This window comes from Anneissia japonica, unplaced genomic scaffold (assembly GCF_011630105.1).
Source record: "Anneissia japonica isolate Jap-2015-1 unplaced genomic scaffold, ASM1163010v1 scaffold287834_len5846547_cov211, whole genome shotgun sequence".
Classification (NCBI taxonomy): domain Eukaryota; kingdom Metazoa; phylum Echinodermata; class Crinoidea; order Comatulida; family Comatulidae; genus Anneissia; species Anneissia japonica.
In genome coordinates this window covers 5,566,109-5,591,301 of record NW_022704992.1, presented here as the reverse complement: position 1 = coordinate 5,591,301, position 25,193 = coordinate 5,566,109, and the positions used below count along the sequence as shown (strand labels likewise).

At 33.0% G+C, this 25,193-nt stretch overlaps 1 protein-coding gene across 9 annotated transcripts in view; it reads left to right on the top strand.

The window, feature by feature from the left end:
• LOC117104916 (diacylglycerol kinase zeta-like) overlaps positions 1 to 25,193 on the top strand; it is a 63,126-nt gene that overhangs the window by 26,172 nt on the left and 11,761 nt on the right. For 7 of the 9 annotated variants that reach the window (XM_033245847.1, XM_033245844.1, XM_033245841.1 and 4 more), the window contains 11 exons: positions 1,034 to 1,154; positions 3,748 to 3,831; positions 10,355 to 10,486; positions 11,380 to 11,517; positions 14,894 to 15,016; positions 15,395 to 15,565; positions 15,791 to 15,873; positions 15,988 to 16,162; positions 22,363 to 22,433; positions 23,960 to 24,111; positions 24,902 to 25,094. In XM_033245847.1, the coding sequence (XP_033101738.1) occupies positions 1,034 to 1,154; positions 3,748 to 3,831; positions 10,355 to 10,486; positions 11,380 to 11,517; positions 14,894 to 15,016; positions 15,395 to 15,565; positions 15,791 to 15,873; positions 15,988 to 16,162; positions 22,363 to 22,433; positions 23,960 to 24,111; positions 24,902 to 25,094 (1,443 nt within the window). Of the gene's footprint in view, positions 1 to 721; positions 803 to 1,033; positions 1,155 to 3,747; positions 3,832 to 5,274; positions 5,327 to 10,354; positions 10,487 to 11,379; positions 11,518 to 14,893; positions 15,017 to 15,394; positions 15,566 to 15,790; positions 15,874 to 15,987; positions 16,163 to 22,362; positions 22,434 to 23,959; positions 24,112 to 24,901; positions 25,095 to 25,193 lie in introns of those variants that run through there. The other 2 variants (XM_033245849.1, XM_033245850.1) reach the window with 2 other exon arrangements.

The window sequence follows — 25,193 nt, the reverse complement described above, 5'->3', positions numbered from 1 at the left end:
ATGCTGTTCGCACTATAATTTTTTAGGTGAAAATAAATTAAAAACGATCCATTGCGTGTGCGTCTTGGCATTGTGTTCTCCATAGAATCGCGGCAAACCTTCATATGCAGTGAGTGTCCAGCTTTAGAGCATCAAGGTTCTCATTATGGTCAGCTACAGGATAATTCTTGGTCTAGTGACATAACGAATATGGGCTTTCTCGTGGGTCCCAAATCGACTAAGCAACGGTGCAGAACAAAAAAAAAAGCATGTTAATATCTGTACTCCCATAAAAATGTCAAACACCTAAGTGGACGGAGACTTGGTCCAATAGCCTCACTGTGGCCTTACGTGTCCCATAGGGTAGTAGAGCCCAAAGAATCCTTAGCCAGGGACCTTGAGTATTCCCCTTCATTATGCCACTACATGAAATGCCCTTGTTAAAAATAAATATAGTTCTTCAAAAATTAATAATATTTGGGATAGATGTTTTATGTTTAAGTGGCAAACGTTTGAAATTTAATATAAATTGGTACGGTTCATGTCATACAGTATGAGTACAAGGAAATGATTTCACTTGTAGAACTCATTGAATTCTTATGACACCAACATTCATAAAAGGTCAATAAACAGGAAACATAATGGAAGGTGATTTTTTGGGGATAACATATGGAATGAATAATGAGGTACTTGTAGTGCTTCATTATTGTGTGGTTTTTGTGATTTTTTGAATAGGGTTTTCGTCGGCAGCTTCAACAGAAAAAGTTGTACATTCGCCAACTTTTGAATCTGAAGAATGTGACTTTATGTTGAAGTTTATTACGTATTTAATTTTTTTGTTTGTTGCATTCCATTTATTCTTTATCTTGTATAGTACTAACATGACATCTCAATTAAATAATATGTATTTTGAATGTCAAATTGTCCTTTTGCAATAATAGAAATATTTTTGTTAAAATTCAAAACGTGCGAAAGTATATTAGTCTAATAATAATAATAATAAGTATGTTAGTATATTAGTATCTAATGTCAATTTTTATTTATTTTTTTTTAGGAAAGCTATTTCAAAATCAAATGCTTATGTCAACCAGCTCCATGGATTACCATCAAACCATTTACCAATTACAAGCCAAACCAGTGGTGAGCGGGAACTTAGGACAACTGTTGATTGGACTGTAAGTTACGTTTGTATTATTTGTGTGCATAAAGTATGTTGGTAGCATAAATTTTTATTTTCTTAATTCAGCCTCTTGTTTTTACAAAAAAAATGTATTTTAACTCAACAGTGATACTTATTATGTGGAAGTGAGAAATAAACACTAAAATGTCATAAAATATTAATGTATGCTTTTAAAATATATTAACAGTAAAAAGAGAGGCAGCACTTTTAAAACTAACATATATTTTTATCTATATGGGAATCTGGGCGGTATTTGACCCATCTAATGTAACATGTTCACCACATTTTTCTAAATGGAAATTTCAAGGCCCCAGTAACAACATATTCAAGTAGTTATTTCTCATACCATTATGAGATTGAAACTGGTAATAATTTGTTGTTAAGATCATTATGTGATCGCCACTGGCAATGGTACTGCTGAGATTATCTGACTGAAGTTTTCTATCAAAACATAAGACTGCTACTAGATAATAGATTAATGTACCTTTTTGTGCAGTGATATCATCTTTGTTATTGTTTAATAAAGAGTTGATGCATGTATCCAGAACTCATTTTAAGCTGCGAGTTGGAATTATTTTAGAATGATGTGTCCCAAAACACCTCGTACTGTATATAGATGATGGTCTAGATGATGCCGAACCTGAATCATTATTTTTGTTCCTTCGATTGAGAAAGGCAAAGTAAAAACTGATGAGATTTGTATACCATTGGATATTCTCAATAATATTGTCATGTTCTAAAAAAGATAATTTTATTGTTATTATTACTATTCTTATATTATTGTTTATTATTATTATTATTATTATTATTATTATTATTATACGGTTAACGGATCATCTTTGAATGTAACCCATATTTCTCTGTTCTGAGTAGGCCTACCACTATATTTATCCTCGAACATTGAGCGAAATCCATTATCCTTAATTTTGAGTCTAACTACTATTATTGTTCTGAATCTTGAGTAGAATATTGAGTGGAACCCATTGTTTGAGTCCACATCATTATCTTGTTAGAAGCAGCAATGCAATTTTGTCTTGATTTTGAGAAGAAAATCAATAGACGATTGTTGCAGGTCCATTAACATTTCCCATCAGCAGAAATGAATATGAAGCAGTGTTCTTTTGTGTTCACCATATTCACAGTTTAAAATACTGTAGCCTTGAATATAATATTACAACGTTCATAAATATAACTTCATTTTGTATGATACCCATAATTTAAATTGTTGAAGTAAATTATGCTACAGCATAATACATTTTTTTTTTTTTAATCTGATTCTTGAAAATAATCAAATAGATCATAACATCCAATTATTAAAAAAAAAAATATTGGTAATGAGCATCGTTTTTATAGATTTCTTATTGTACTCTTTGAGTATTATAAGAGTTAAATGCTATGGCAATACGAAAAAAAAAATTTTCCATTTATAGGGTCATTTTTAAGGTTTGCGGTAAGAATCTTGTTAGCAGAAGGTATTTGAAGTTAAAAGTTGGAAAAGTTAGGTAGCAGACTGGTGAGAGGCATTTCAATTGTTGAATACATGGGTAGCATACTTAGAGGTTGCAAACATCGTTGCATCACCACCCAGAACTGAGGATACGCTGCTGGATAACCCTGATCCCCCCTTCTCCCCATCTAGGAAGAAACCAATCATTTTGTCTCAGCCAATTATTACAGCCTGTGAATGCATTTTTTGGGCATCTAGAAGCACCTCTTCTTAATAAAAGGATTGGTTTATCTCAGTTCCAACCATAATGGAGCTAAGGTGGATGTGGCCTTTTAACAGGAATCTTGGACAGTTTGTTGAGGATCAGCATGCATGATGGCATTTGTTATGGCAAGATGGTAAAAGTATAGGAGTGACTGGCAATTTTTAAGAGTTGAAGCATAATTTGAGAATCATAACAAGACTAAATGTATTGTAAGCATTGTAATTAGCAGTTTAAGCATGTATCATGATGACAATGTCATGGCAAAATGAAATGAATAGTATGAATGAAAAGTAATTGTCAGGAGTTTTCATGACAAGGATGAATGTATGTGTAGCAGATTAGGAGATTCCAATATGATTGTAGTAACCTGAAATGTAATGATGTACATTAATAGGAAGCTTTTGATCATGTTCTAAGTCGTACCAAGATCAAATGCCATGATGTATAGGATGAATTAACAGGGTGCTTTTCATCTGCTAGGACTTAGAACGTAGAATGTACCGACATCTTGTAAATTTAAATGCACATGTCTGAACATTGTATGTCCAGTTCTCTTGTGAAATCTGGGTTGCCAATTTTGAAGCAATGGGTTTTAGAGCTAGAGAGCTAAAGTTGAAAGAATGAGTGTTTTAGCATTGAGGATTATATACTGATTCTATTAATACTTTTTTTTATCCTTACTGTTTTTAGTAGCAAGTACCTTGTTAGTATTAGTTGCTTTAGGTCTCTACTGTATATGAAATGAAACCTATAATAGATGGGAATGGTATATGATATAGTGTACAGTTGAATAGTTCAATCCAGAATTATAATCTATTTTTAGCTGTAATTAAATCTTCAGAACCATTAATAAGCTGACTGTAATTCACATTGCAGGAGAATGCAATACTAGGGGACCACTTATGGCAGGAGACAAATGCTTCTGGGGAGTGCTGTTATGTAGGGGAACAGGATTGTCTGGTGAGTTGAAAACATCCTTAACACAATTATTTTTTCATGATATGCTAATTCTCTGAAACTTGCTAACCGATAGCGCTTGCTAACTGTTAGCGGTATCCAGATACTGCTTACGGTTAGCACTAACTGATCAGGCATTTTCACGCAGGTGTTAACCTGTCTCTTATACACATCTAGATGTGTATAAGAGACAGATTCTGTAGTCCATTGGCCATACTGACTCTTGATAAAATAAAAATTATTGATCGCATGCAAAGCTTCTATAATCATGTGGAAATATCAGTCACCCACTTTTGTGGTGCAATCAAAACATACTATGTATTCATTAAATTTCATAAAGTAGTATGCTCCATTAATGCACACTTTCCTTCCCATTCAATTTATAGAAATAATACGCAAATTGTAAGCACCATAAGTTTTGTTTTATTAAGTGATATTAGAGAATTCATCTCATATTAACTATATTTTTATTTTTTCTTCATATGATATGGTATTCAATTATTAAATTTTATTTTTTCTGATGCCTACATGATTGAATGTCGCTCTAATAATAGTCTGAAGTCATTGGAAATAATATGTTATTTTATTAGTAATTTTTTTCATACAATACTTATCATTTGATGGGATTGGAATGGGATCATTTAAGGGATTATTAGATAGCAGAAGATTAAGATTTCTCAAGGTAATTCAGCTGTTGACGTGTACATGATAACAATATATTCACATTTTTTTTGTCGTCACATTTGAGGGGAAATCATGATAGATATAACAGTCTGTAATATTCGGAAGAATGGAGATTCTTGATTGATATTCTGTAGATATAAATTACGATAGGATGCTACAGAGGTTATTGTTATTGGAAATTATGATATTTTTAAATCATGGTCACGTTTTTCAATTTGTTCTTTATAAGTGTGAAGACTGAAACCTTTCCAATATCAATATAAGATTTAATATAATTAGTTTTTATAGTAATATAAAATATATTTATTATAATATTGGATTAATACAGATACTATTTTTCAGCAGCAACATCATCAATTCATTGTCATTAAATTGTTAATTATATTTTGATAAGTATGGTTTATGTTTAGTTTTATTTTTGTTTAAATCAAAAATATAATTAATAATATTATTATAATGTTTATCATAAGAATAATTATTCTTAATGATGATCAACTTCAACTAATATCAATTTTTTTTAAATTTAGTTGTGTTTTGTATACAGTTAGTATTGATGCATAAATAAAATAAATATCTGTAGAATCTAAGAATATTTAATGACTTTCATATTTCCTATTACAGGTGTTGTTATGACTGATTAGCTTGATAATTATTTCAATTAAGAGAATCCTTTCCAATGGATTGAAAAATGAAAATTATTCTTCATATTGGCCTAATTTGAATTAATTTATTTTAATTTATTTGCATTTCCTTGTAGTTATCCCATAATAGACGAAATTCAATCTCTTCCAAAAAACTTGTTGGTAACACAGTGGTACTGTACATGCCTGCATGATTTGCATGATAACACCTGATTTGCATAAGGTTTTTTTTCCAGAATTAATGCCACCAAGAAGATTTGCATATAAAACTCAGGCTATGTTCTCACACGGCAGCTAACGGTTGGCAAGATCCGATCCTGCTAACCGTTAGCTGCCGTGCGTCCATACGAGAAGATCCCGATCCGGATACCAAGAATATGATGATCGAATCACTGGCCAATAAGAAACTGGAAATTGTAAACGCGTAGTTGTGATTGGTTGATGATAAAAACGCGCTCAACTTGCTAACCGATAGCGCTTGCTAACTGTTAGCGGTATCCAGATACTGCTTACGGTTAGCACTAACTGATCAGGCATTCTCACGCAGGTGTTAACGGTTAGCACTAACGGTTAGCTCCCAATCCGGATACTAGGGCTCTCGTGAGAACCAGGCTACCGGGTATTACTAATGCAAGCCAAGATCATTTTGCATAATGATGCATGTGTTATTTTCATATAATTTAATCGTGTATAATACAGTACAACCCAAGTAAGTCAAATTATGCTAACCAAGATGATATGCATAATAAAACACCTGGTATTACTATGCAAGCCAACATCATTTTGCATAATAATGCATGTGTTATCCAAAATTATTTGTATGTATTTAAATCATGTATAATACAATCCAAAATGATTGAAATTATGCTAACCAAGATGATTTGCATAATATAACCTGATATTAGTGCAAACCAATGTGGTAGTTTGAAATGAATGTGGCAACCAAAATTATTTAAATGTAATTAATCTTATATAAAGCCAACCAAGATGATTTATTATCTGGTATATGTATTTAAAATCTAACCATATAATTTGCATTAGGAAACCAGCTCTCTAAATTAAATGTTAACTAAGATGATTTTAGCATTCAAGATTATTTGCATATATAATAAAACATGATAATGGTAAATGGATTAATGCTATCCTAGATAAAGGCCTAGTTCAGACTAGGTGGATAAACCCGGCTGAACTCACCGGGTTTATCCACCTGCCAGTCTGAACTAGCTGGCTTTTCTCAAGCCGGGCTGTGTACTTATAGTAACTAGGCCTGGCGTGCCACCGTGTTTAACTTTTCTAAGCCGTGCTTTAAACGATGCGGGGGGTCTCTTATTGACCTCGGGTAAAAAAAATTGACCAATCAGCATTCGATGACGTAATGTTTTCGTTTTAATTTCTTCGTCTTGAACAGCTTGCCATAAGCTAGAGCGACTTTCTCAGCAGCTCCCTTTCTCCTCAACTGTCATCGGCGACTTGATTTGATCAAATTAGCAATAACAAAACACAAAATTATAAACTTCAAATCATGTGGTACATCATCATCAATAAAATGTCATCGATCACATTTCTGTAATCTACATCGATACATCTCAGGAGCAACGGTACTAATGATATAAAAGCAGGATGCATATTTATTTGCTGAATGGGCTTGCTTAGGATATGTTTATTTACGTCTGCAGAAAACCAACCACGTACGTCTCACGCGCAATGTTTTGAAAACTGTTTTCTGGCTTCCAGTTCATGAGTATGCAAAATTTACTTTCGGTTCTCACGTCTAGCTAATCCCGCTAGTCTGAACGCCTGGCAAAGTTAAGCCGGGCTTAACTCAAGCCCAGCTTATCTCCAAGTTTGCACATAGCCAAAGACTACTATGTAAATGAATATTTATTAATATGATTTGCATACTGTATTAAAACCTGGTAATGATACTGTATGATTCAAAATGATTAACTATAATTCATACAGTACCATTTTATGAATTTTAGTGAATTAATAGTTATTCAAGATGATTTTCTTTTTAAAACAACTGGCTAAACTTCACACATTTGACTTGTGTTCTTGTACGAAGAGCTCTAGCTTGAGCTTAACTACCCTTGTGCCGGGGTCAGGTGACAGCTGGCCTGTCTGGATAGTACCTAGTCTCGCACATCTGGTGTAAGACTCAAGATTTCAGACCCAGTCTCCCGACTTCTTCGCCAGCCCCCTAAAATCTTAAGACACCTATGAAATTTACACTTTTTCAGATATTTCACATTTATTAATACAAAACACAAAGTACCACATCACAATTATGGCCCATTGTTGGCCTACAATGTATTTTTTTGTTATGCTCAAAATTCAGTTCTCAGTTTAGAACACTATAAAAGTCTGAAAGTACCATTCTGGACAGTACAGTAGGTGCTAAAAATTAAAATTGTCTCAGGCAGTCATTGTGGAGATACATAATACATTACAACATTTATATAGTGCTATTTCATGAGGATCAGAGGAGTCAAAGCGTGGACTACATTAGCTAATACTTTCTTCGTCCCTAAGGAGCTACCCAGTAAAATATTACCAGCTACTCATGTCTGTCCACAACATGGGCTAATATAGACCAGTACACCAGGGTAACTCCCTACTCTTCTCGAAAGATATACTTGGTTCTTTAGTGTACATGAGCCAATTGTGTACACTTGGTCCATGGTTTACAATCCTTAACCGAGAAGACTTGCTCCACCTCCAGAACGGTAATCATAAGCGAGCTGCCGTTCGAACCAGCGCCAACATTATTAATGCCAATAGGGCATTGAACAAGTCAAGAGAAAGAGAGAGTGAGTTTCATTATTTCTTTCCCAGTCTGCAAGAGGGTTCAGTCTTAAAGAAATCCTAATACAATCAATATTGACATGTGGGTAGAACCAGAAGTAAGAGACATCATAAAAGATATGCTAGTGGGGTCGCATTTTGTACATGTGAAATTTGATGAGAATGATTCAATAGCAAACCTATGAAGGTATCGGTAAAGGTTAGAGGAAATTACCATAACTTGCAGCGTCATTGTGCTAAATTGCATATGAGCATGGTCTGTGACTGTTGTAGCAACCGTAGAGAAGTTCTTAATAGCTTCCTGTTCACATGGTTCCACGACAAGGGGTAAAATTAACCAGACCATTAGGGTAACTTTTCCAAAAAATGCAATTGGTTCTTTAAAGTGCACACAAGCCAGATTTATACAATGTACCTCTGGTTTTAAGTCTTCCAACCAAACCCTGGGTGAATAGTGTCTCAAACCTAGACCATAGTTAAGTGACTCACCAATATAAACCATGAATATGACCTGCTTTCACTGTCCCAAACCACTTCGTATGGACAACCTGACATGTTAACACTAGGTGTTAGAGACTTCACAAAGCTTGAGTTACGTTACGCCTGGCATGAGCGCAGTTGTCAACGTAGACCCAAAGGAGCCACCTAAGATGATTTACATAACACCTGATATGCAATATTATCTAATGATTTGCATAATAAAACATGAATTAGTAATTTATCTAATATGTTCTGCATGACAGGCAATGTAGAAATATATTTTCTCATTTTGATATGCATGAAAAATCTTTAATAAACAGATTAAAAGTCTGATTTGATCAAGCATGCTTTGAAAAACAAACCACCTTTTGAATGTTTATAATACCTTTTGTGTGCATACACCCTAAAATCACTATTTACTTGTGTAAGCATATACCAACTTTCTCTTTATTACAAAAAACTTTCATACATACACATTAAATATATATATATATATATATATATATACACTGTCTACCATCACTTCTTCATTTATTTTATACATCACATCCTCATAATTAATTGGTCCAGTCTGCAGTACTAGTAGGCAATATTGTAGTTGCTAGGGAAACCTTATTTGCATATTACGTGAAGTGAAATATATGGTGAAGTGTGAAATGTATGTGAAAGATCTTTAATATTAGCTGTACTTGGAATCTATAATTTGATGTCAAGACCAACCAAAAAGATATTTGTTCTTAGTGTGTAAGGTATGTCTTTTATGAGATCTGGTCAAGTCATATTCTGAATGAAGTCACGTTACCGCAAAACATTAGCCATTACGCTAAAAAGATGTCCTTAAAATGTAGCTGTTGTTTTCATTAATTACCAAATTTGTAATCAATATTTGACCATATACACATAAAGCCCCATTGTGTGTATGGTTTTTTCTAATGAAAAAATGAGTGATACAAGTAAATTAGGTCAATCAGAGTAATCGGCACACTTTTTCATTCATGCTAAAATAATTGTTGAGTTCTCGTCCGCTTGTTTTTGTTGTGTTAATTTGAACCAAGTTCAACAACACAACACTTCAATTTTATCTTTAAATTATTTTTTATTTTATTACAAATTACATATGATGCTGTTTGAAATTTATAAGTTTCTTTTATATATAGCCAATAATCAAATCCAAATATCAAGTAGAGCTCTAGGATACAATAGTAAAGTACATTAATCTAGGCCTACCATAAATGATTTAAATAAGCACCTCCCTGGAATAAGCATCGCTCTTGAATAAGTGCTACAAACAACATGACTGTTTTTTGCTAAGCGATGATCTCAAATAAGCACTGCTTAATCAAAGTTGAAGAAATCAATATGACATATTATTATATCTTATATTAATTTCCACTCGGCTTTATGCTTGAGGAAAAAGGTACTACCCAAAATGGAATACTGCACCCCTCTGTATACAATCGTTTGCAAACTGCATAATTTTACTGTCACAGATCAAAATTAGCACTGTCTACACAACTACAATAAAACCCCTACTGTATGACGCCACAAATGTTAGGCCTTTGGCTCCATACAACATCAACAAGAATTCTATTTTACGAACAAAGCTATGTTATGAACAACAAAAGTTTTGTGTGTTATGTCAAATTAAGGGGCAGAAAACAAAAAGCGAAAATCACATATCTTAGGCATACACCCTCCAAGTGACACAAGAAAAATATGCAAAATGCAAAAGAATATGACATTATGACAAAGTATTCACACTCATATTTCAGAATATTGCATATTCATTGAGGTTTATTGTATAAATGGATTGTTGCATATTAGTCATTATGTTAAATTCTGCAACATGCATGTATTGGAAAGTATATTATATTTTTCTTGTCTTTTTAATTAGTATTTTTTCAATATATCTTTAGAAAACTGGTTCTCGTAGGAAGTGTTCATCCTGTAAAATAATAGTGCATACATCATGTATGAGGCAGCTGGAAAGAATAAATTTTAAATGCAAACCCAACTTTAGAGATGCAAGTTTTAGAAATTACCGTGAGGTAAGTAAAATCTTTAAAAGCTATATTATTATTATTTTGGTTTATAGATGTAAACCACATGATCCAAAGATAACAAGGTAGTATAAGTAGTATTATTACTTAACTAAAGGCTAAAAAATAAACACAACATGCAACACAGATACAAACAGAGTTGTATAGATTAATATCTTGCTACGTCATGGTACCATGCCCTACCTCAAGCAAACCATCAAGAAGTTTATAGAGCTAAAAGCCTACAGAGCTAAGCCACACGATTGAAAACCCCAATCATTTTCATTTAGAAACTTAAAAATCCTCAAAATCTCACCATATTTTAGTTATTTATCATTTGATGTATTTGATTAATTAATTGAATAAATGTTAATTGAATTGTGTTGAATTGAATTGTATCCAATGTATATTTAAATGACCTATTTAGTGATCAGATTCAGGTGACTTAACCTGTTTCCAAAATTTTGTATGTGAGAGTTCTCGATCCACGTACTGTGAATAGAAGTTTTTTTGGGGTTTTTTTTGGCCTAATATTATATACAGTATTATTAATATGTGTATAAGAGACAGTATATATATATATATCTTGGCCTTTGGCATTTTATAGAAATGATATGCAACAATTTTTATATGATCATACTGCAGATGAGTTACTTTTAATTTCCATTTATTGATGAATAAATTTTTACATTTTTTCAATTTTAGTTTGAAAGTTATAAATAACTTAAATATACAAATTATACAATTCAAATATCCAAGGGTTAAGTACTGGAATTAGATGAAAGCAATTAAATGATACAATTGAAATTAGCATAGTTAGTGTCAAACCTGGTATTCTGAAATAATTGTTACAGAATTGAATTGAAAAATGAATGTTAAATTTTGTTTTATTTAATTTATAGAATCAAGTTGTACGCCATCACTGGGTACATAGAAGGCGGCAAGAAGGGAAATGCAAGCAGTGTGCTCGTGGCTTTCAACAAAAATTATTCCAACAAAAAGACATCATAGCCATTAGCTGTTCTTGGTGCAAAGTTGCCGTATGTATTCTCAATTTCATCTCTGATTATCCGCTCACTTAAGCCAGGTACGCATTACGCCGATGTTTGTCAGCCAACAGGTTTTCATGGAGAACGCAATGCAACGAGGCCCGCGCAACAAATTGTTTTGAATGACGATTCACCTCAGTCTACCATCAACAATTACTATATAGTATTGCGTCGTCAAGCACTCTCAAAGAGCAGTGATAGATTTGTCAGCCGATGATCTTACGATAAGTGTGTACCTGGCTTTAGGGCGATATGTTTCTGTTTAAACCCTTTCCACATACATGATATTTGCTACAGCAGAGCAAGGTTGTTTGAGGTAGAGCAAGATTGTTCGAAGTAGAAAAATCATGCACTCAAAAATTCAAGCTCAATTGATTTCTAGGTGATAAAGATATGGTATGGTAGAACAATAATAGTGTACGAATGAATTAAAACTGTAGAGTGTAAATGCTGAACTTGTACTATGACATAGTATGACATCAGTACGATTGGTCGAGATACCTGAACAAAATTTGTTAGTGACGATCAGTAAGAGTTACATGAAAAGTAAACACATTCTTGATTCTTGGTGGTTTCTTAGTGGCATTGATTCCCCACTGGCCACATTGAGTATGAATGTGCAAGACGCCATCATGTCCATTAGAATAGGGAGCTTTCGATTGGTGACCTTCCTGAGTTCTCTGCACATTATAGATTTCGGCCAAATTGCATCCTAGAATCCATGAACTTAACGTTCTCGCATGCGCAGATGACTTTTTAGTGACGTCATTATGTTCTAGGTTCAACCATGCAATCAAAATCCCCTTTATGTTAAGATTCTATACGATCCTCCTGCAATAGGTTATTTTTATATCTATGGTAGAACAAAATTTTTTTTTAACGTTCCAAAAAATTTGTGCTTTTCCATGGTGGCATCTGTCTTCACTACAGTTGACCACGATTGACCATATGAAAGCATTAATTGTTAAAAGTTAGAGATTTACCATAGCAAAAATTGTGTATGCGAGAAAGCGAAATATTATTTTGTATGTTTTCTCATTTAGCAAAGTGCTTTTGCCAAAAGCCTTTATCTGGAGGAGACAAAAAATGTTTTAAAAACATTTAAAAAAATGTAGGTGTTATAAAAAAGTAATAGAGCGTGGCTTCCCTACATACAGTAAGACCCTTTTCATTTGTTATCCTGTAGCATGGTCATAAAAAATGTGATGTGATGTAAAAAATGTTATAGTAGTCAGAATGATAAATGCTTTTTGTATTTATTTAGTTGTGAGGAAGAACTACATATTTCTTACTGGAAGATTTTATGGCAGTGGTCGTCATATTAAAAATTTAATATAACACTTCAAAAAATAAAATTGTATTATTATTCAAAGTCATTATTACAGGCAGACGGCAGGGTTTGCAAAACAATATCATAAATTCTTGACTAAAAGATGAAAATTCTTTGTTGTATAGGGCAGTAGATACAGTTGTGATAAATATGTCTTGAGGTAATTTAATATTCATTGGATATGGTAATGCACTTGTCTTGGATGTCCTTCCAAAGGCTTTTCAAAGAAACAGCCATCATCTGGCGGAAACACTTTTCATTAAAAATACATACAGTCAAATTCAATGTCATTATAAATGTAATTTAAAACAAAAAACAATCAATTCTAAATTACTACTAGGGAAAAAAAATAACATTTGATCGATTAGGTTAGATTTAATGGTAAATCAGAATATGTTTAAATTCAATAGCTTATTGCTCTAGTTGCTATTGTATAGAGATTGATGGTCAAACCTTCACTAATAACTGTTAACTCATTATTAATTTAGGTTAAGTCTAACTTTATTACTCTACCTACAGTTATTTATTTATTTATTTATTTACCACATTTTCATAGCGCCCTTTCCATCAGTAATCATGTTCAAAGGCGCTTCACATTATAACTACACCAAAACAAAACAAACAATCAATTAAAAAATAAATATAAAAATAGATAGGGACATATATTACTTAAATTACAATGGACAATAAAACATTACTATCAGTTAAAATTGAGAAGAAATTAAGAAAAATAAGATAAGTTAAAATTGCTTAAACTACACAATTAAGATAGGAAAAATACAATTCAATTCTTTAATATTAAAATTATTGGTTCTATTATTATTATTATTTAATTAAGTTACGTTATTGGTAATTGGTAAGTTAAAATTATTGGTTCTTTTATTATTATTATTTAATTAAGTTACAGTTGAATCATTGCACTGAAATTTATATATTATTTTCCTGTTCTGTGGTTGTGCTAGTAGGAGGTCCAGAGGGCACAGGACCTGTTTTCTGTTGTCGTTGTCAAGGAAGAAACTATTAATTTGTCATCAGTCTGTGAGTCCTATTTCTTGGCATGTAGATGTGTCTATTCATAAAATTTACTACAGTAATGGTGGGGCTGAGGTGTGTATGGCCTTCCAGTCTGTACAATGGACATTTTGGATTTTTGACATTGCCTCATGTACTGTAAATCCTTAATTTTACCATTAAAAATACTTTTGCCGGTAATTAATTACAAATATTTATTAATGGTCACAGTAATATTAAAATATAGGCAAGAAGATGAAATCACAAGGTTTAAAATGTTATGCTACACTTTATGCCTACCAAACTTTCATGATGCAGTAATAGGCTGGTGTCTGTTAGTTTCCCTATGGACTCTTGTATGTAATTTGGATAAATCTTCAGTGATTAGCATTCCATTGAATGAAATTGAATTGGGGAATGCTTAAAATCCTATAGTTTTTTTTTCTTTATTCTCTATGGTAATACATAAATACTGTATGTACACATGAATTTAAAATACTGAGGCAAGGAAGGAGTTTTACAAAACACTGTACTTGGGAATGTAATTTTTTCCTGAACTATATAGTACTATCACTCTGACTCTGTCATAATTTTTATATCATATTAAATTATAATGTAGTCCTGCATTAATGCATTTATTTTGATTTTAAATTTAAATTGTATGCATCCATTTTAGTTATTAAAAGCAGCAATATAAATGTAAGATTTTCATCTCATGATTATGGTTTTTATGATTGATGATTTCAGCCTGTTGCACATTTCATTTGCTCCAGGTTTGGTGTTGAAATATAAAAAAAAAAACACCATAACAAAATAATACATTTCCCAGAAAATTTGCATCAAGAAATTGTGACTGACTTGCAGGTACTACTATACTGTAGCATTGTTGCCTTAGCAATTTCATCTTGAATAATATGCAAATTACCATGCCCGATAATGTTACTTGCCCTGTGGCAGTGTTACTGATGTATAGAACACTTGATGTATGGTGTACGTTGACGATGTACATTTCTGCTTTCATTTCAGTATCACAGTAAAGTCTCATGTTTTACAATGGAATTAATTGAAGAGCCTTGCACTCTAGGAGTTTACGCCTCTTGCATTATACCACCAACATGGATCATACGACTGCCAAAACAGAGGGTTCCAGTAAGTACTGCATTATTCATGTACTTACAACTTATTGATTTGAAGCTTAGTGTAAACATTGTTTAATTAATAAAGATGTATTTTTGCCATCATATGTTTGAATTATGAACAAACTTAAAGCATTGATTTACACTGTAATTCTCTAATATATATTTCATTTCTAAAGCCCCATCCAGACTATCAAATTTCATTTGACAAACAAATTGTATAATTTATTGTATAAAAAGTAATCATTTCATTTAAAAAAAAAATTTTTTTTTAGTCCTACACATTATATTTTTAATTACTATAATATTGCATAATTCATGTGTAAAAAGTAAATTAATCACTCCTACACTGAAATGATAAGATTAAGGCGTGTCTAATTCATTGTTTTAGACTTCTTTTAAATCATCTCAGAGGAGAAAACGACGTACATCAACAAAGCGTAGAGTGAGCAGTAAAAAGGAGGAAAGCAAGCCAACAAGACCGTTTGTAATCAAATCCATCCCATCTCCACAGTCTAAGCCTTTACTTGTCTTCATTAACCCTAAAAGTGGCGGCAATCAGGTTAGTCATTTTGCATACGTTTTACGAATATGAAATAAAGTATATCTTAAATTGTTAATATATTATTTAAATAATATTTTTTGTTTATTATATTGTTTTTAAATATTGTTAACCCCACATACTGTATCACAAAGGTAGGTATCATATCAATTTCCATCGAGCTGTCAATCAGTTAATCATTGTTTGGTTTCTACATTAAGTATATAAACTGATTGTTCTCATCAGGGTGCTAAGCTATTGGTCAAGTTTCAGTGGTTGCTTAACCCTCGACAGGTGTTTGACCTCATGCAAGATGGGCCAAGAGAAGCGTAAGTACCTAGATTAAATTTCTAAAGACTGTATAATGTAAACGTTGCCATTAATCTTGTGCTGAAGTTAATGTTAACAACTATCTTGCTCAACGTTTGTTTAAATTGATTTAGACTTGAAGTATATCGCAAAGTACCAAATCTTAGGATACTCGTGGGCGGAGGAGATGGTACCGTGGGATGGATTTTATCGGAACTCGATAAACTCAAGTTCAAACCATTTCCTCCTGTGGCTATAATTCCACTTGGAACAGGAAATGACCTTGCTCGAACTTTGAACTGGGGAGGGGTGAGTACCATAAATACAATTCCTTAACCAACCATACTCTACTTCAAAATTTACTATTAATATGCATGTGTATGGTTTTGCGATCATTTGATATATATATATATATATATATATATGTATATATATATATATATATATGTATGTATGTGTGTGTGTATAAGGTATGGTTTTTAAATTAATTAATATGTATGTATATAGGTTATGAGTTTGAAATCAATTAATATGCATGAATATTGTGATTATATAGGCTAAAATCAAATATTGTGCCTTACAGATAATGACATAGATAATATGTAGGTTAATTGGTAATTTATTTTTTTAAATCAAGTTGCTACCTGATTGTGTTCATATTTTATGAAGAGCGTGACGGAAATCAAATGCTTTTACTAGAATTAATGATGACCTTCCCATTAGCTTACCTGTAAGGAAGTCCTTGACGAGGCTTTTTTTTTTTTTCTTCTGTTGTGCATCATGTTATGTGATTGTTATTTTGTTATGGATATTACAAACTGAATACCTTTGATGTTTTGCCAATCTGTTTTAACAAACAACCATTTGTGAAATGCATTTTAAGCTTCTATAGAAATTGTCATTTGACATTCAGAAAGTATAATGGTGGCTGTCATCACTTATAATTCAGAATAAATGCATTACTTTGAAATTGTCATTTTTTTACTGCTGAAGTTTAGTAAAACATAATTTCCTCATTACTCATTGAACATTTTCATCATAATCATCGTTACTATCGTTCATCATCAGTTTATCCACATGTTACCATTAAACTTTATGATTATTATACAGACAGGAACTACCATACAACTTTCAATAGATTTTCTCTGTGTTGAACATAAATTTATCACATTCGTTTTCTTCTCAAATATTTTTCTTATAATTTCCTTAATTTTAAATTGACTCCTTGTAGCAAAATATGCATTACTTAGTATTTATTGGGTGTAAGTAATTGTCCTACATTCGGGTTCATTATTAGTTCATTAGTGCTTTCTAGTAATATGATATTTGCTTCAAGCTGTTCTGGTCACATCTAACATGTTATTTCAAGGATATACATTGCCTTTTGGAATATAATTGTTGTTTTACATGTCCACTTTTTTTTTAAATGAATAATCAAATCATTTACTGTACAGTAATGTAGGTTGGAGATATATATCCTGTTTTGAGGTTTTTTTAATTATTATTATCCATTACCAAGTGACTCACCACTCTTGAAAGACTATGAGATTAGGGAAGTAACTTAGATGTTAACAAACTCCTGTTGGTCCAGGAATTCAACCCAGAACCATATGATTGAGCTCCCATACAGCTCCACTACTTACCCTGCTGACAATGTTAGTCTTTTCGCCGCTATCATTTCCAAAGATTTGTTTTGGACCTAGCACATTACAGGGATTATATAAAGATGATCAATATATTTTCTTCCTCCCCATGCACTTTTTACTGTATTTATATGATCTACAATAGCCTCTTATGAACAGTTACTTCACTAAGTTAATAATAGGCTGCAGATATACCTCTTTCATTTTATTCCAATATCAGTGAGCCTCCAGGTTTTGGTATTGTTCCACAGAGCAATAGAGTGAATGAACAGTTACTTCACAAAGTTAATGATAGGTTGCAGATGATACCTCTTTCATCTTATTCCAATATCAATGAGCCTCCGGGTTTTTGTATTGTTCCACAGAGCAATAGAGTGAATGTTGCATCAGCTAGTATTTTCTACATAATTATACCGCTTTTCTAAATCCATCTGTTTTTAATAACATCCTAAGAGTAGCAATTTGCATAGAAATTACTGGATATTCACAGATTGGACATTACTCTTACATTCCTAGGTGAAAACTTAACTTATATCTTGAAGTCTTGCCATCCTAGATCAGTAGATGCCAATCCAATTACAAGGGGGTGCTCTTGCTTATCTTCGTATGTTAACGCTGTGATTTGTTCCGATAAAAGAGAACAGTGTTCATGACCACTAAAAGAATTGGCATTTGCATTTTATCTCGTTCATTTTCTTTTGTGAGAACACTTCATGAATCAACCACATGACTGGGAGTAAACCCATGCACGAAAAACTACGGTAACAGTCATTATTTTTCCGTCAGTTAATCTAAAATATGGATTGATATTCACATCATAACTGAAATTTGATAATCTATGTTGTTACAGTTTTTGAGACTGGTAGGTTTTGAATCCCAGACTTTATTGAGTGCGTCAGTTTTGCATTATGTCCGTAGGCTTTGAAATACGTGCAGTTATAATATTGATGCAATGGAATTGTTTTTGTATTGTCTGATTTTTTTGTTTATGGTTTCTCGACATTCCTATTTTTTCAATGCGGAAAAAATTTCCAAACTATTTCAGTTGGATTTGAAAAATATTGGTTGTTTAATTGAGGGATAAATGATGAAATTTATAATGCTGGAATTTCAAAAAGAAAAGTTGTTTGTATTTTTAAAATGGAAGTGTGTGGAACTTTACGGGATGCAGCTGTCAACCCCATGCATCTTGTAAAGTGGTTACCTGAAGAATTGATGAGCTTACCTGTAAGAATTGATGAGTTCCTGATTGATATCTTACACAACCTAAGAAAAGTAAAGTACAAATGGAATTGAAAAGCTTGCAGGCATTGTATGGAGTCGATGTGCAAATGATATTTAAGCATGTACACGTACCTGCAAGATATTGAAAAGAATTCTTTACACCATTGGGAGCCATTAACAACATATTTCTGAGTACAGTTGTTAAAGATGATGTACAATTAAACATATAAAACATGTGGAGAAAATTTTTGTTAACAAAAATGAGAAATTGAACTGCTCATTTAAAAGATTCAAATAAGTTATATCTAATAAGACATATTATATATCAAAACAATTAAGTTTTAACTGATTCACAGAAGTTTTACTTTAAACATTCTTACTTGATTACCAAATTGCAAAGAAAATAAGAATTGTCTTATTTATGTGCACCTTTTTAATTAAAAACTAAGTTAATTTCAGTAGCAAATCATATATTGAATTTTCTTTTCTTTTTCAAATTTTGTTTACATCAACACAAAAAAATAAGCAAGTTCCTCAAGTATCCAGTTTTCCCCAAAACATTCTCTTCAACAACATGAATCGCACTTCAACATTGATTCAAGAGTGATCTACTGCTACCAAACCCAATACTACACCTGAAAGCCATAAGCACTTTGATATTGCCACATATTGAGAAATAACAAGCATCATCGAAATAACAAGCTCATCCATCACGTCATGAAATCAATATCTACCGCCTCTAACAAAGTTACTTGCGTCATTACCTCATGAAAGACCCTATACCAAACTTTACATGCATGTTTCTGAAGCATTGAGTTCCACTGTTTGACATTATATGAAGAGGGAGGAACCATGTCCATGCCTTAGCATCCTGCTAAAGCAGCTGTGCAGATGTTGTTAGTTCATTTATTTCAGGTGCATACATATTATATGCAAAATATGTCACATACTTGCCAAAAATAGAGATGAACAGAGGCAGGGATAATAATCAATTAATGATTTGCTGTGGGGAGCTGAATCTAAAAAAAATAACTTACAAAAGTGCAACACATTTTTCATTAGCTCCATTAATGGTATGCTATAAAAAAAAAATCACTATTTAAAAAGTAGATTATGTCCTATTTAATATTGGCAGAGGACATCAACAAAGGTCACTCTCACTATTGCGATTCATTGTCACTGCTATTATCCATACCACCATCTGACCATAATCATGACCATCATCACCCTTACCATTCATTGCCACTGCCGTCATCCACATCATATCCTTGCCACCATCACCACCATCGTCACTCTCACCATTCAGATTCATCACCACTGCCATCATCCACATTAATGCCCTCACCACCATCACCACCATCATCACCCTCACTATTCAGAATCATTGACACTTCATTAATGCCCTCACCACCGTAATTACCACCATCATCATCCTCACCATTCAGAATAATTGACACTGCCGTTATCCACATTAATGCCCTCACCACCATCATCACCCTCACTTTTCAGAATCATTGACACTTCATTAATGCCCTCACCACCACCATCATCCTCTCCATTTAGAATAATTGACGCTACCGTCATCCACATTAATGCTCTCACCACCATCATCACCCTCACTTTTCAGAATCATTGACACTTCATTAATGCCATCACCACCACCATCATCCTCTCCATTTAGAATAATTGACGCTACCGTCATCCACATTAATGCTCTCACCACCATCATCACCCTCACTTTTCAGAATCATTGACACTTCATTAATGCCCTCACCACCACCATCATCCTCTCCATTTAGAATAATTGACGCTACCGTCATCCACATTAATGCTCTCACCACCATCATCACCCTCACTTTTCAGAATCATTGACACTTCATTAATGCCCTCACCACCACCATCATCCTCTCCATTTAGAATAATTGACGCTACCGTCATCCACATTAATGCTCTCACCACCATCATCACCCTCACTTTTCAGAATCATTGACACTTCATTAATGCGGGTTGTCAGTGAGGAAATGGCGTTCGGTTGAACTCTTTTTACAACGATAGCAACGGAGTAGTATCACGTGGTATCTGTCTCTTATACACATCTAGATGTGTATAAGAGACAGATTATGTCCTATTTAATATTGGCAGAGGACATCAACAAAGGTCACCCTCACTATTGCGATTCATTGTCACTGCTATTATCCATACCACCATCTGACCATAATCATGACCATCATCACACTTACCATTCATTGCCACTGCCGTCATCCACATCATATCCTTGCCACCATCACCACCATCGTCACTCTCACCATTCAGATTCATCACCACTGCCATCATCCACATTAATGCCCTCACCACCGTAATTACCACCATCATCATCCTCACCATTCAGAATAATTGACACTGCCGTTATCCACAATAATGCCCTCACCACCATCATCACCCTCACTTTTCAGAATCATTGACACTTCATTAATGCCCTCACCACCATCACCACCACCATCATCCTCTCCATTAAGAATAATTGACGCTACCGTCATCCAGATTAATGCTCTCACCATCATCACCACCATCATCACCCTCACTATTCAGAATCATTGCCATAATTGCCACCATCCATATCATCCCCCTTACCAAATTCTTCCTTACCTTTAAAGTTTTCAGAACCATCATCTCCCCATGAAATCATCCTCATCATGACCTCCAAGTCATTTCCTCATTAAAATAAATTGGTATCATAATCAACGTCACTATTTTCATTGTTGTGGCTCAATCAAATGACTAATAATTACCAATTTAGAACACTAAATATTGTTATGATTAGCAGTGGCAGCACCAACGGCACCCAGGGGTCACAGGACAATCATTTCATTAGGGAACACTACTTTGAAAAAAAAAAAAATTTTTATAGCCTGAAAGTGACATTTCTGAGCATCAAGTGTTTATTCTTAAAATTTGCTCAAAAACATGGTGCGCTGAGACGGGACATTGGGCCGCTGGTCAGCATCTTTGGTCCCCATGTCGGGGAATATCTGGTGCTACCAACGAAAGAGCAGCCAGATACTATTGCTATTATAGTAAGATAAGATTTATTGGTTCTCTCTTTTATAACAGAGGAACACTCTCGCGCAGGAGAGGTTCAACCCATACAACAGTTACAAAACAACAACAGACAATATATAAAAATGAATTATTGAAAAGGTAAATGAGTAAAGAAAAAATACTGGACAAATTTATTTTTGAGTATTCTTACAGGTATTTATCTTTATTCAAACGCAATGACATTGAGTTGAGTTGAAAGCATGCCCATGTAGCCATAGGCTTCTTTATTCAAAGCTATACACAAAAAAAAATAGAAGAAAGTTCTATACAATAATGTGTGTCAATAATAATGAAGGTGTTTATAAATATAAAATGAGAATGATAAACTACCCCTGCTAAGAGCTGTATGCAATTGCATTAGCAGGTGTGTTTCACCCAGTGGTGGATATTACACTTCCACCTGTAAAGGAAGAAACATAATATTCTAATAAAATTTTGCAATATGTGTAAGACCATATATTATATAGTGTAAAGTGTGAACACATTGCAATACAGTTAATGACATGTCAGTATAGTAATTTTTTTTTTTTTTTTTTTTTTCAGGGCTACACTGATGAACCAATATCCAAGATACTAAGCTATGTGGAAGATGGCCCAGTCTCGCAACTTGACAGGTATATCCTAAAGATTGTCACGTTTACACTTAGAGCTGTTTTGTCACCACACCTTATTGAGTACCACAGTCGTGTCGTCACAACACCAGGTGGCACCCTCTGGACGTTGGTTACCGTTTTTTACACCTGAATGACTTCATAATCTTAATGGTTTAGAATAGGCTTTCTTAAATATTCATTTTAAAACCTAATAATTTACCATCAAAATGTATTAAAAGGCAAAAAACTTGCATTATATTAGTTATCGAACTCTTAATCATCAATTAACATTTACAAAGAAAAATTAAGATACAACTTCTTAATAATTATGTTAGAAATTAGGATCAATGGTTTGTCAGTGGAGAAAATGGCGTCAGTTGAACGCATTTGGTGTTGCCGATAGCAATGGAGTAGTATCACGTGGTATTGTGACATAACACTGTAGTACTCTATATTATTGTAAATTCATCATGCTTTTTGTTTTATAATTTTATGTAAACGCATAGAGGCATTGCGCAATATGCACTATATAAATGTAAATTATTATTATTATTATTATTAATGATCTGTCTGCAATACCCTCAAATGTAGTGTAAATTGAATGGCTTCAAATGAGACAAAGAAATACTATTTACCCTGATTTATAAACATTTTACTACATAAATTCTAAAAACGCTAATTTATTGGTCTAGTCATAGAAATTGTTATGTAATTGACCTAAATTTGCCTGTTCATTGGCAAAGAATATATTGTCTATTTCCAATTTTCTATTAAAATCTAATAAGGGTTTATAAAGCCTAAATACATATAAATATATAAATTTCCTATACCATTGGTCTAGCAATAAACAAGCTTTACAAATTAAACATATTAAATATTGAATTTTATTATTCAAATATTGATTAACTCAACACATAGTGTAAAAGGTACACAATTTTATTGGCTATCTATTGGATCGTGTCTAACCAGTATAGTAATGCATCAATATTGATTTTTTGTTCAAACATAAAAGATATTTTTATTTTTATCTTTGTATTTATATTGATTTACTGATAAAGCTGTAGTCTTACAGGAAGTGAAAAAAATCAATAAATTCAACATTATTATGTAACAGTGCTGTTACATTTATGTACACTAGTTTAACCATGACATTATACACTGACACACTAAACTATAATAAACATTTATGTATACTAACTGTTTAACCTTGTGTTTACAGTATGTACACTCTAACACACTAACTACACATTTATGTATACTAATTAATTTAACCTATACCTTTACATCTAACACATTAACTACACTAACAATTTATGTAAACTAACAGCAATACCTTTTTTAAGCAAGTCAAAGCTCCAGCATTTTGTGCTGTGGAATATTTAACCATTATTATTAATATTAACTTCACTAACTAATACACTATCTTGACTTGTGATTTATATACAATAACTATTTTAACCTTGTACAAAACACATGAACCAAATTAACACACTACAGTAATCATTTATTTTACACTACTTAACCTTGGTATGTACTTGATTTATTAGGTGGGACCTCCATGTGGAAAAAAACCTTGGTGTTGACTACACACCTATGGAGAATGAGCGAGTTACAGATGAGTTGCCATTAAGTGTTGTTAACAACTACTTCAGTTTGGGAGCTGATGCAGCAACTGTATTGGACTTCCATGAATCAAGAGGTTAGGCATCATTTATCCTTGCTCTATATTTGTGTGGAGTGGTTGGCGCAGCAGTTGTATTTCGGTCTTTCAACCTTAAGGTTTGAGGTTTGAACTTTCGCTGTGAATTTCGCTTGTGTCCTTGGGCCAGGCTCTCTACCTGCATTTTTCTCTCTCCACCCAGGAAGTATAAATAACTATAACAATTTTCCTGGTAACATTTGTAATGAATAATACACAACATCTAATACAAGACCATAAAATAGTATGTAATTATATACTGCAATTTACATAAATTTGTATAGTTACAAAATAATTATATACTGCACATCAATGTTATTAATGCCAAACACTTTCATGATTTTTTAAAAATTTAATTATTTAATAATATAAATAAATTTGGAATTAAAAATTGTAGCTAGGCCCCTAGGACCCACGGCGGCCTTAATACGGTGCCAGTACTAATGTGTCCCCTGTCTTGCCTAACTCTCATGCGAGGGTCATTAGAGGAGAGAGCGATTGACTCCAGTTTGCCGAATTTCAACCGAGTAGTTCAGCACAAGGAGCAGGAACTTTACCTCTTGGCCAAACGCTCAGCTCAGCTCATTTACATCTACCTTGCCTTATGCATGTTAATAACAATATTTCTTTCGTAACAGAAAAAAGTCATCAACATGGTGTATACCGTATAATGAAAGTTTCATTTAATAAATAATCTAAGTTGTTAACATTATAACAGGTATACAATGATGCAAAAAGTCCAAAATAAATTACAAAAGCGTTAAAAAATAATCCGGTTGTTATGTTACAGAGGCTAATCCTGAAAAGTTCAACAACAGACTTCGCAACAAATTGTACTATGCCAGAGTTGGTGGTAGTGATTTCCTGAAGAGGTCTTCCAAAGATCTTGCGAAGCAGATAACCGTAGAATGCGATGGTCTCGACCTCACACAGAAGATTCAGGATCTAAAAATTCACTGTTTAGTCTTTCTTAATATTGCAAAGTATGTCAAGAACATGTTGCCACCTTTTAGTGCCACTCAACATTTGCTTGTGCTGTGGATATTAGTGTTGTGTGGCACGTTCTGGTAAAATGGCTTAGT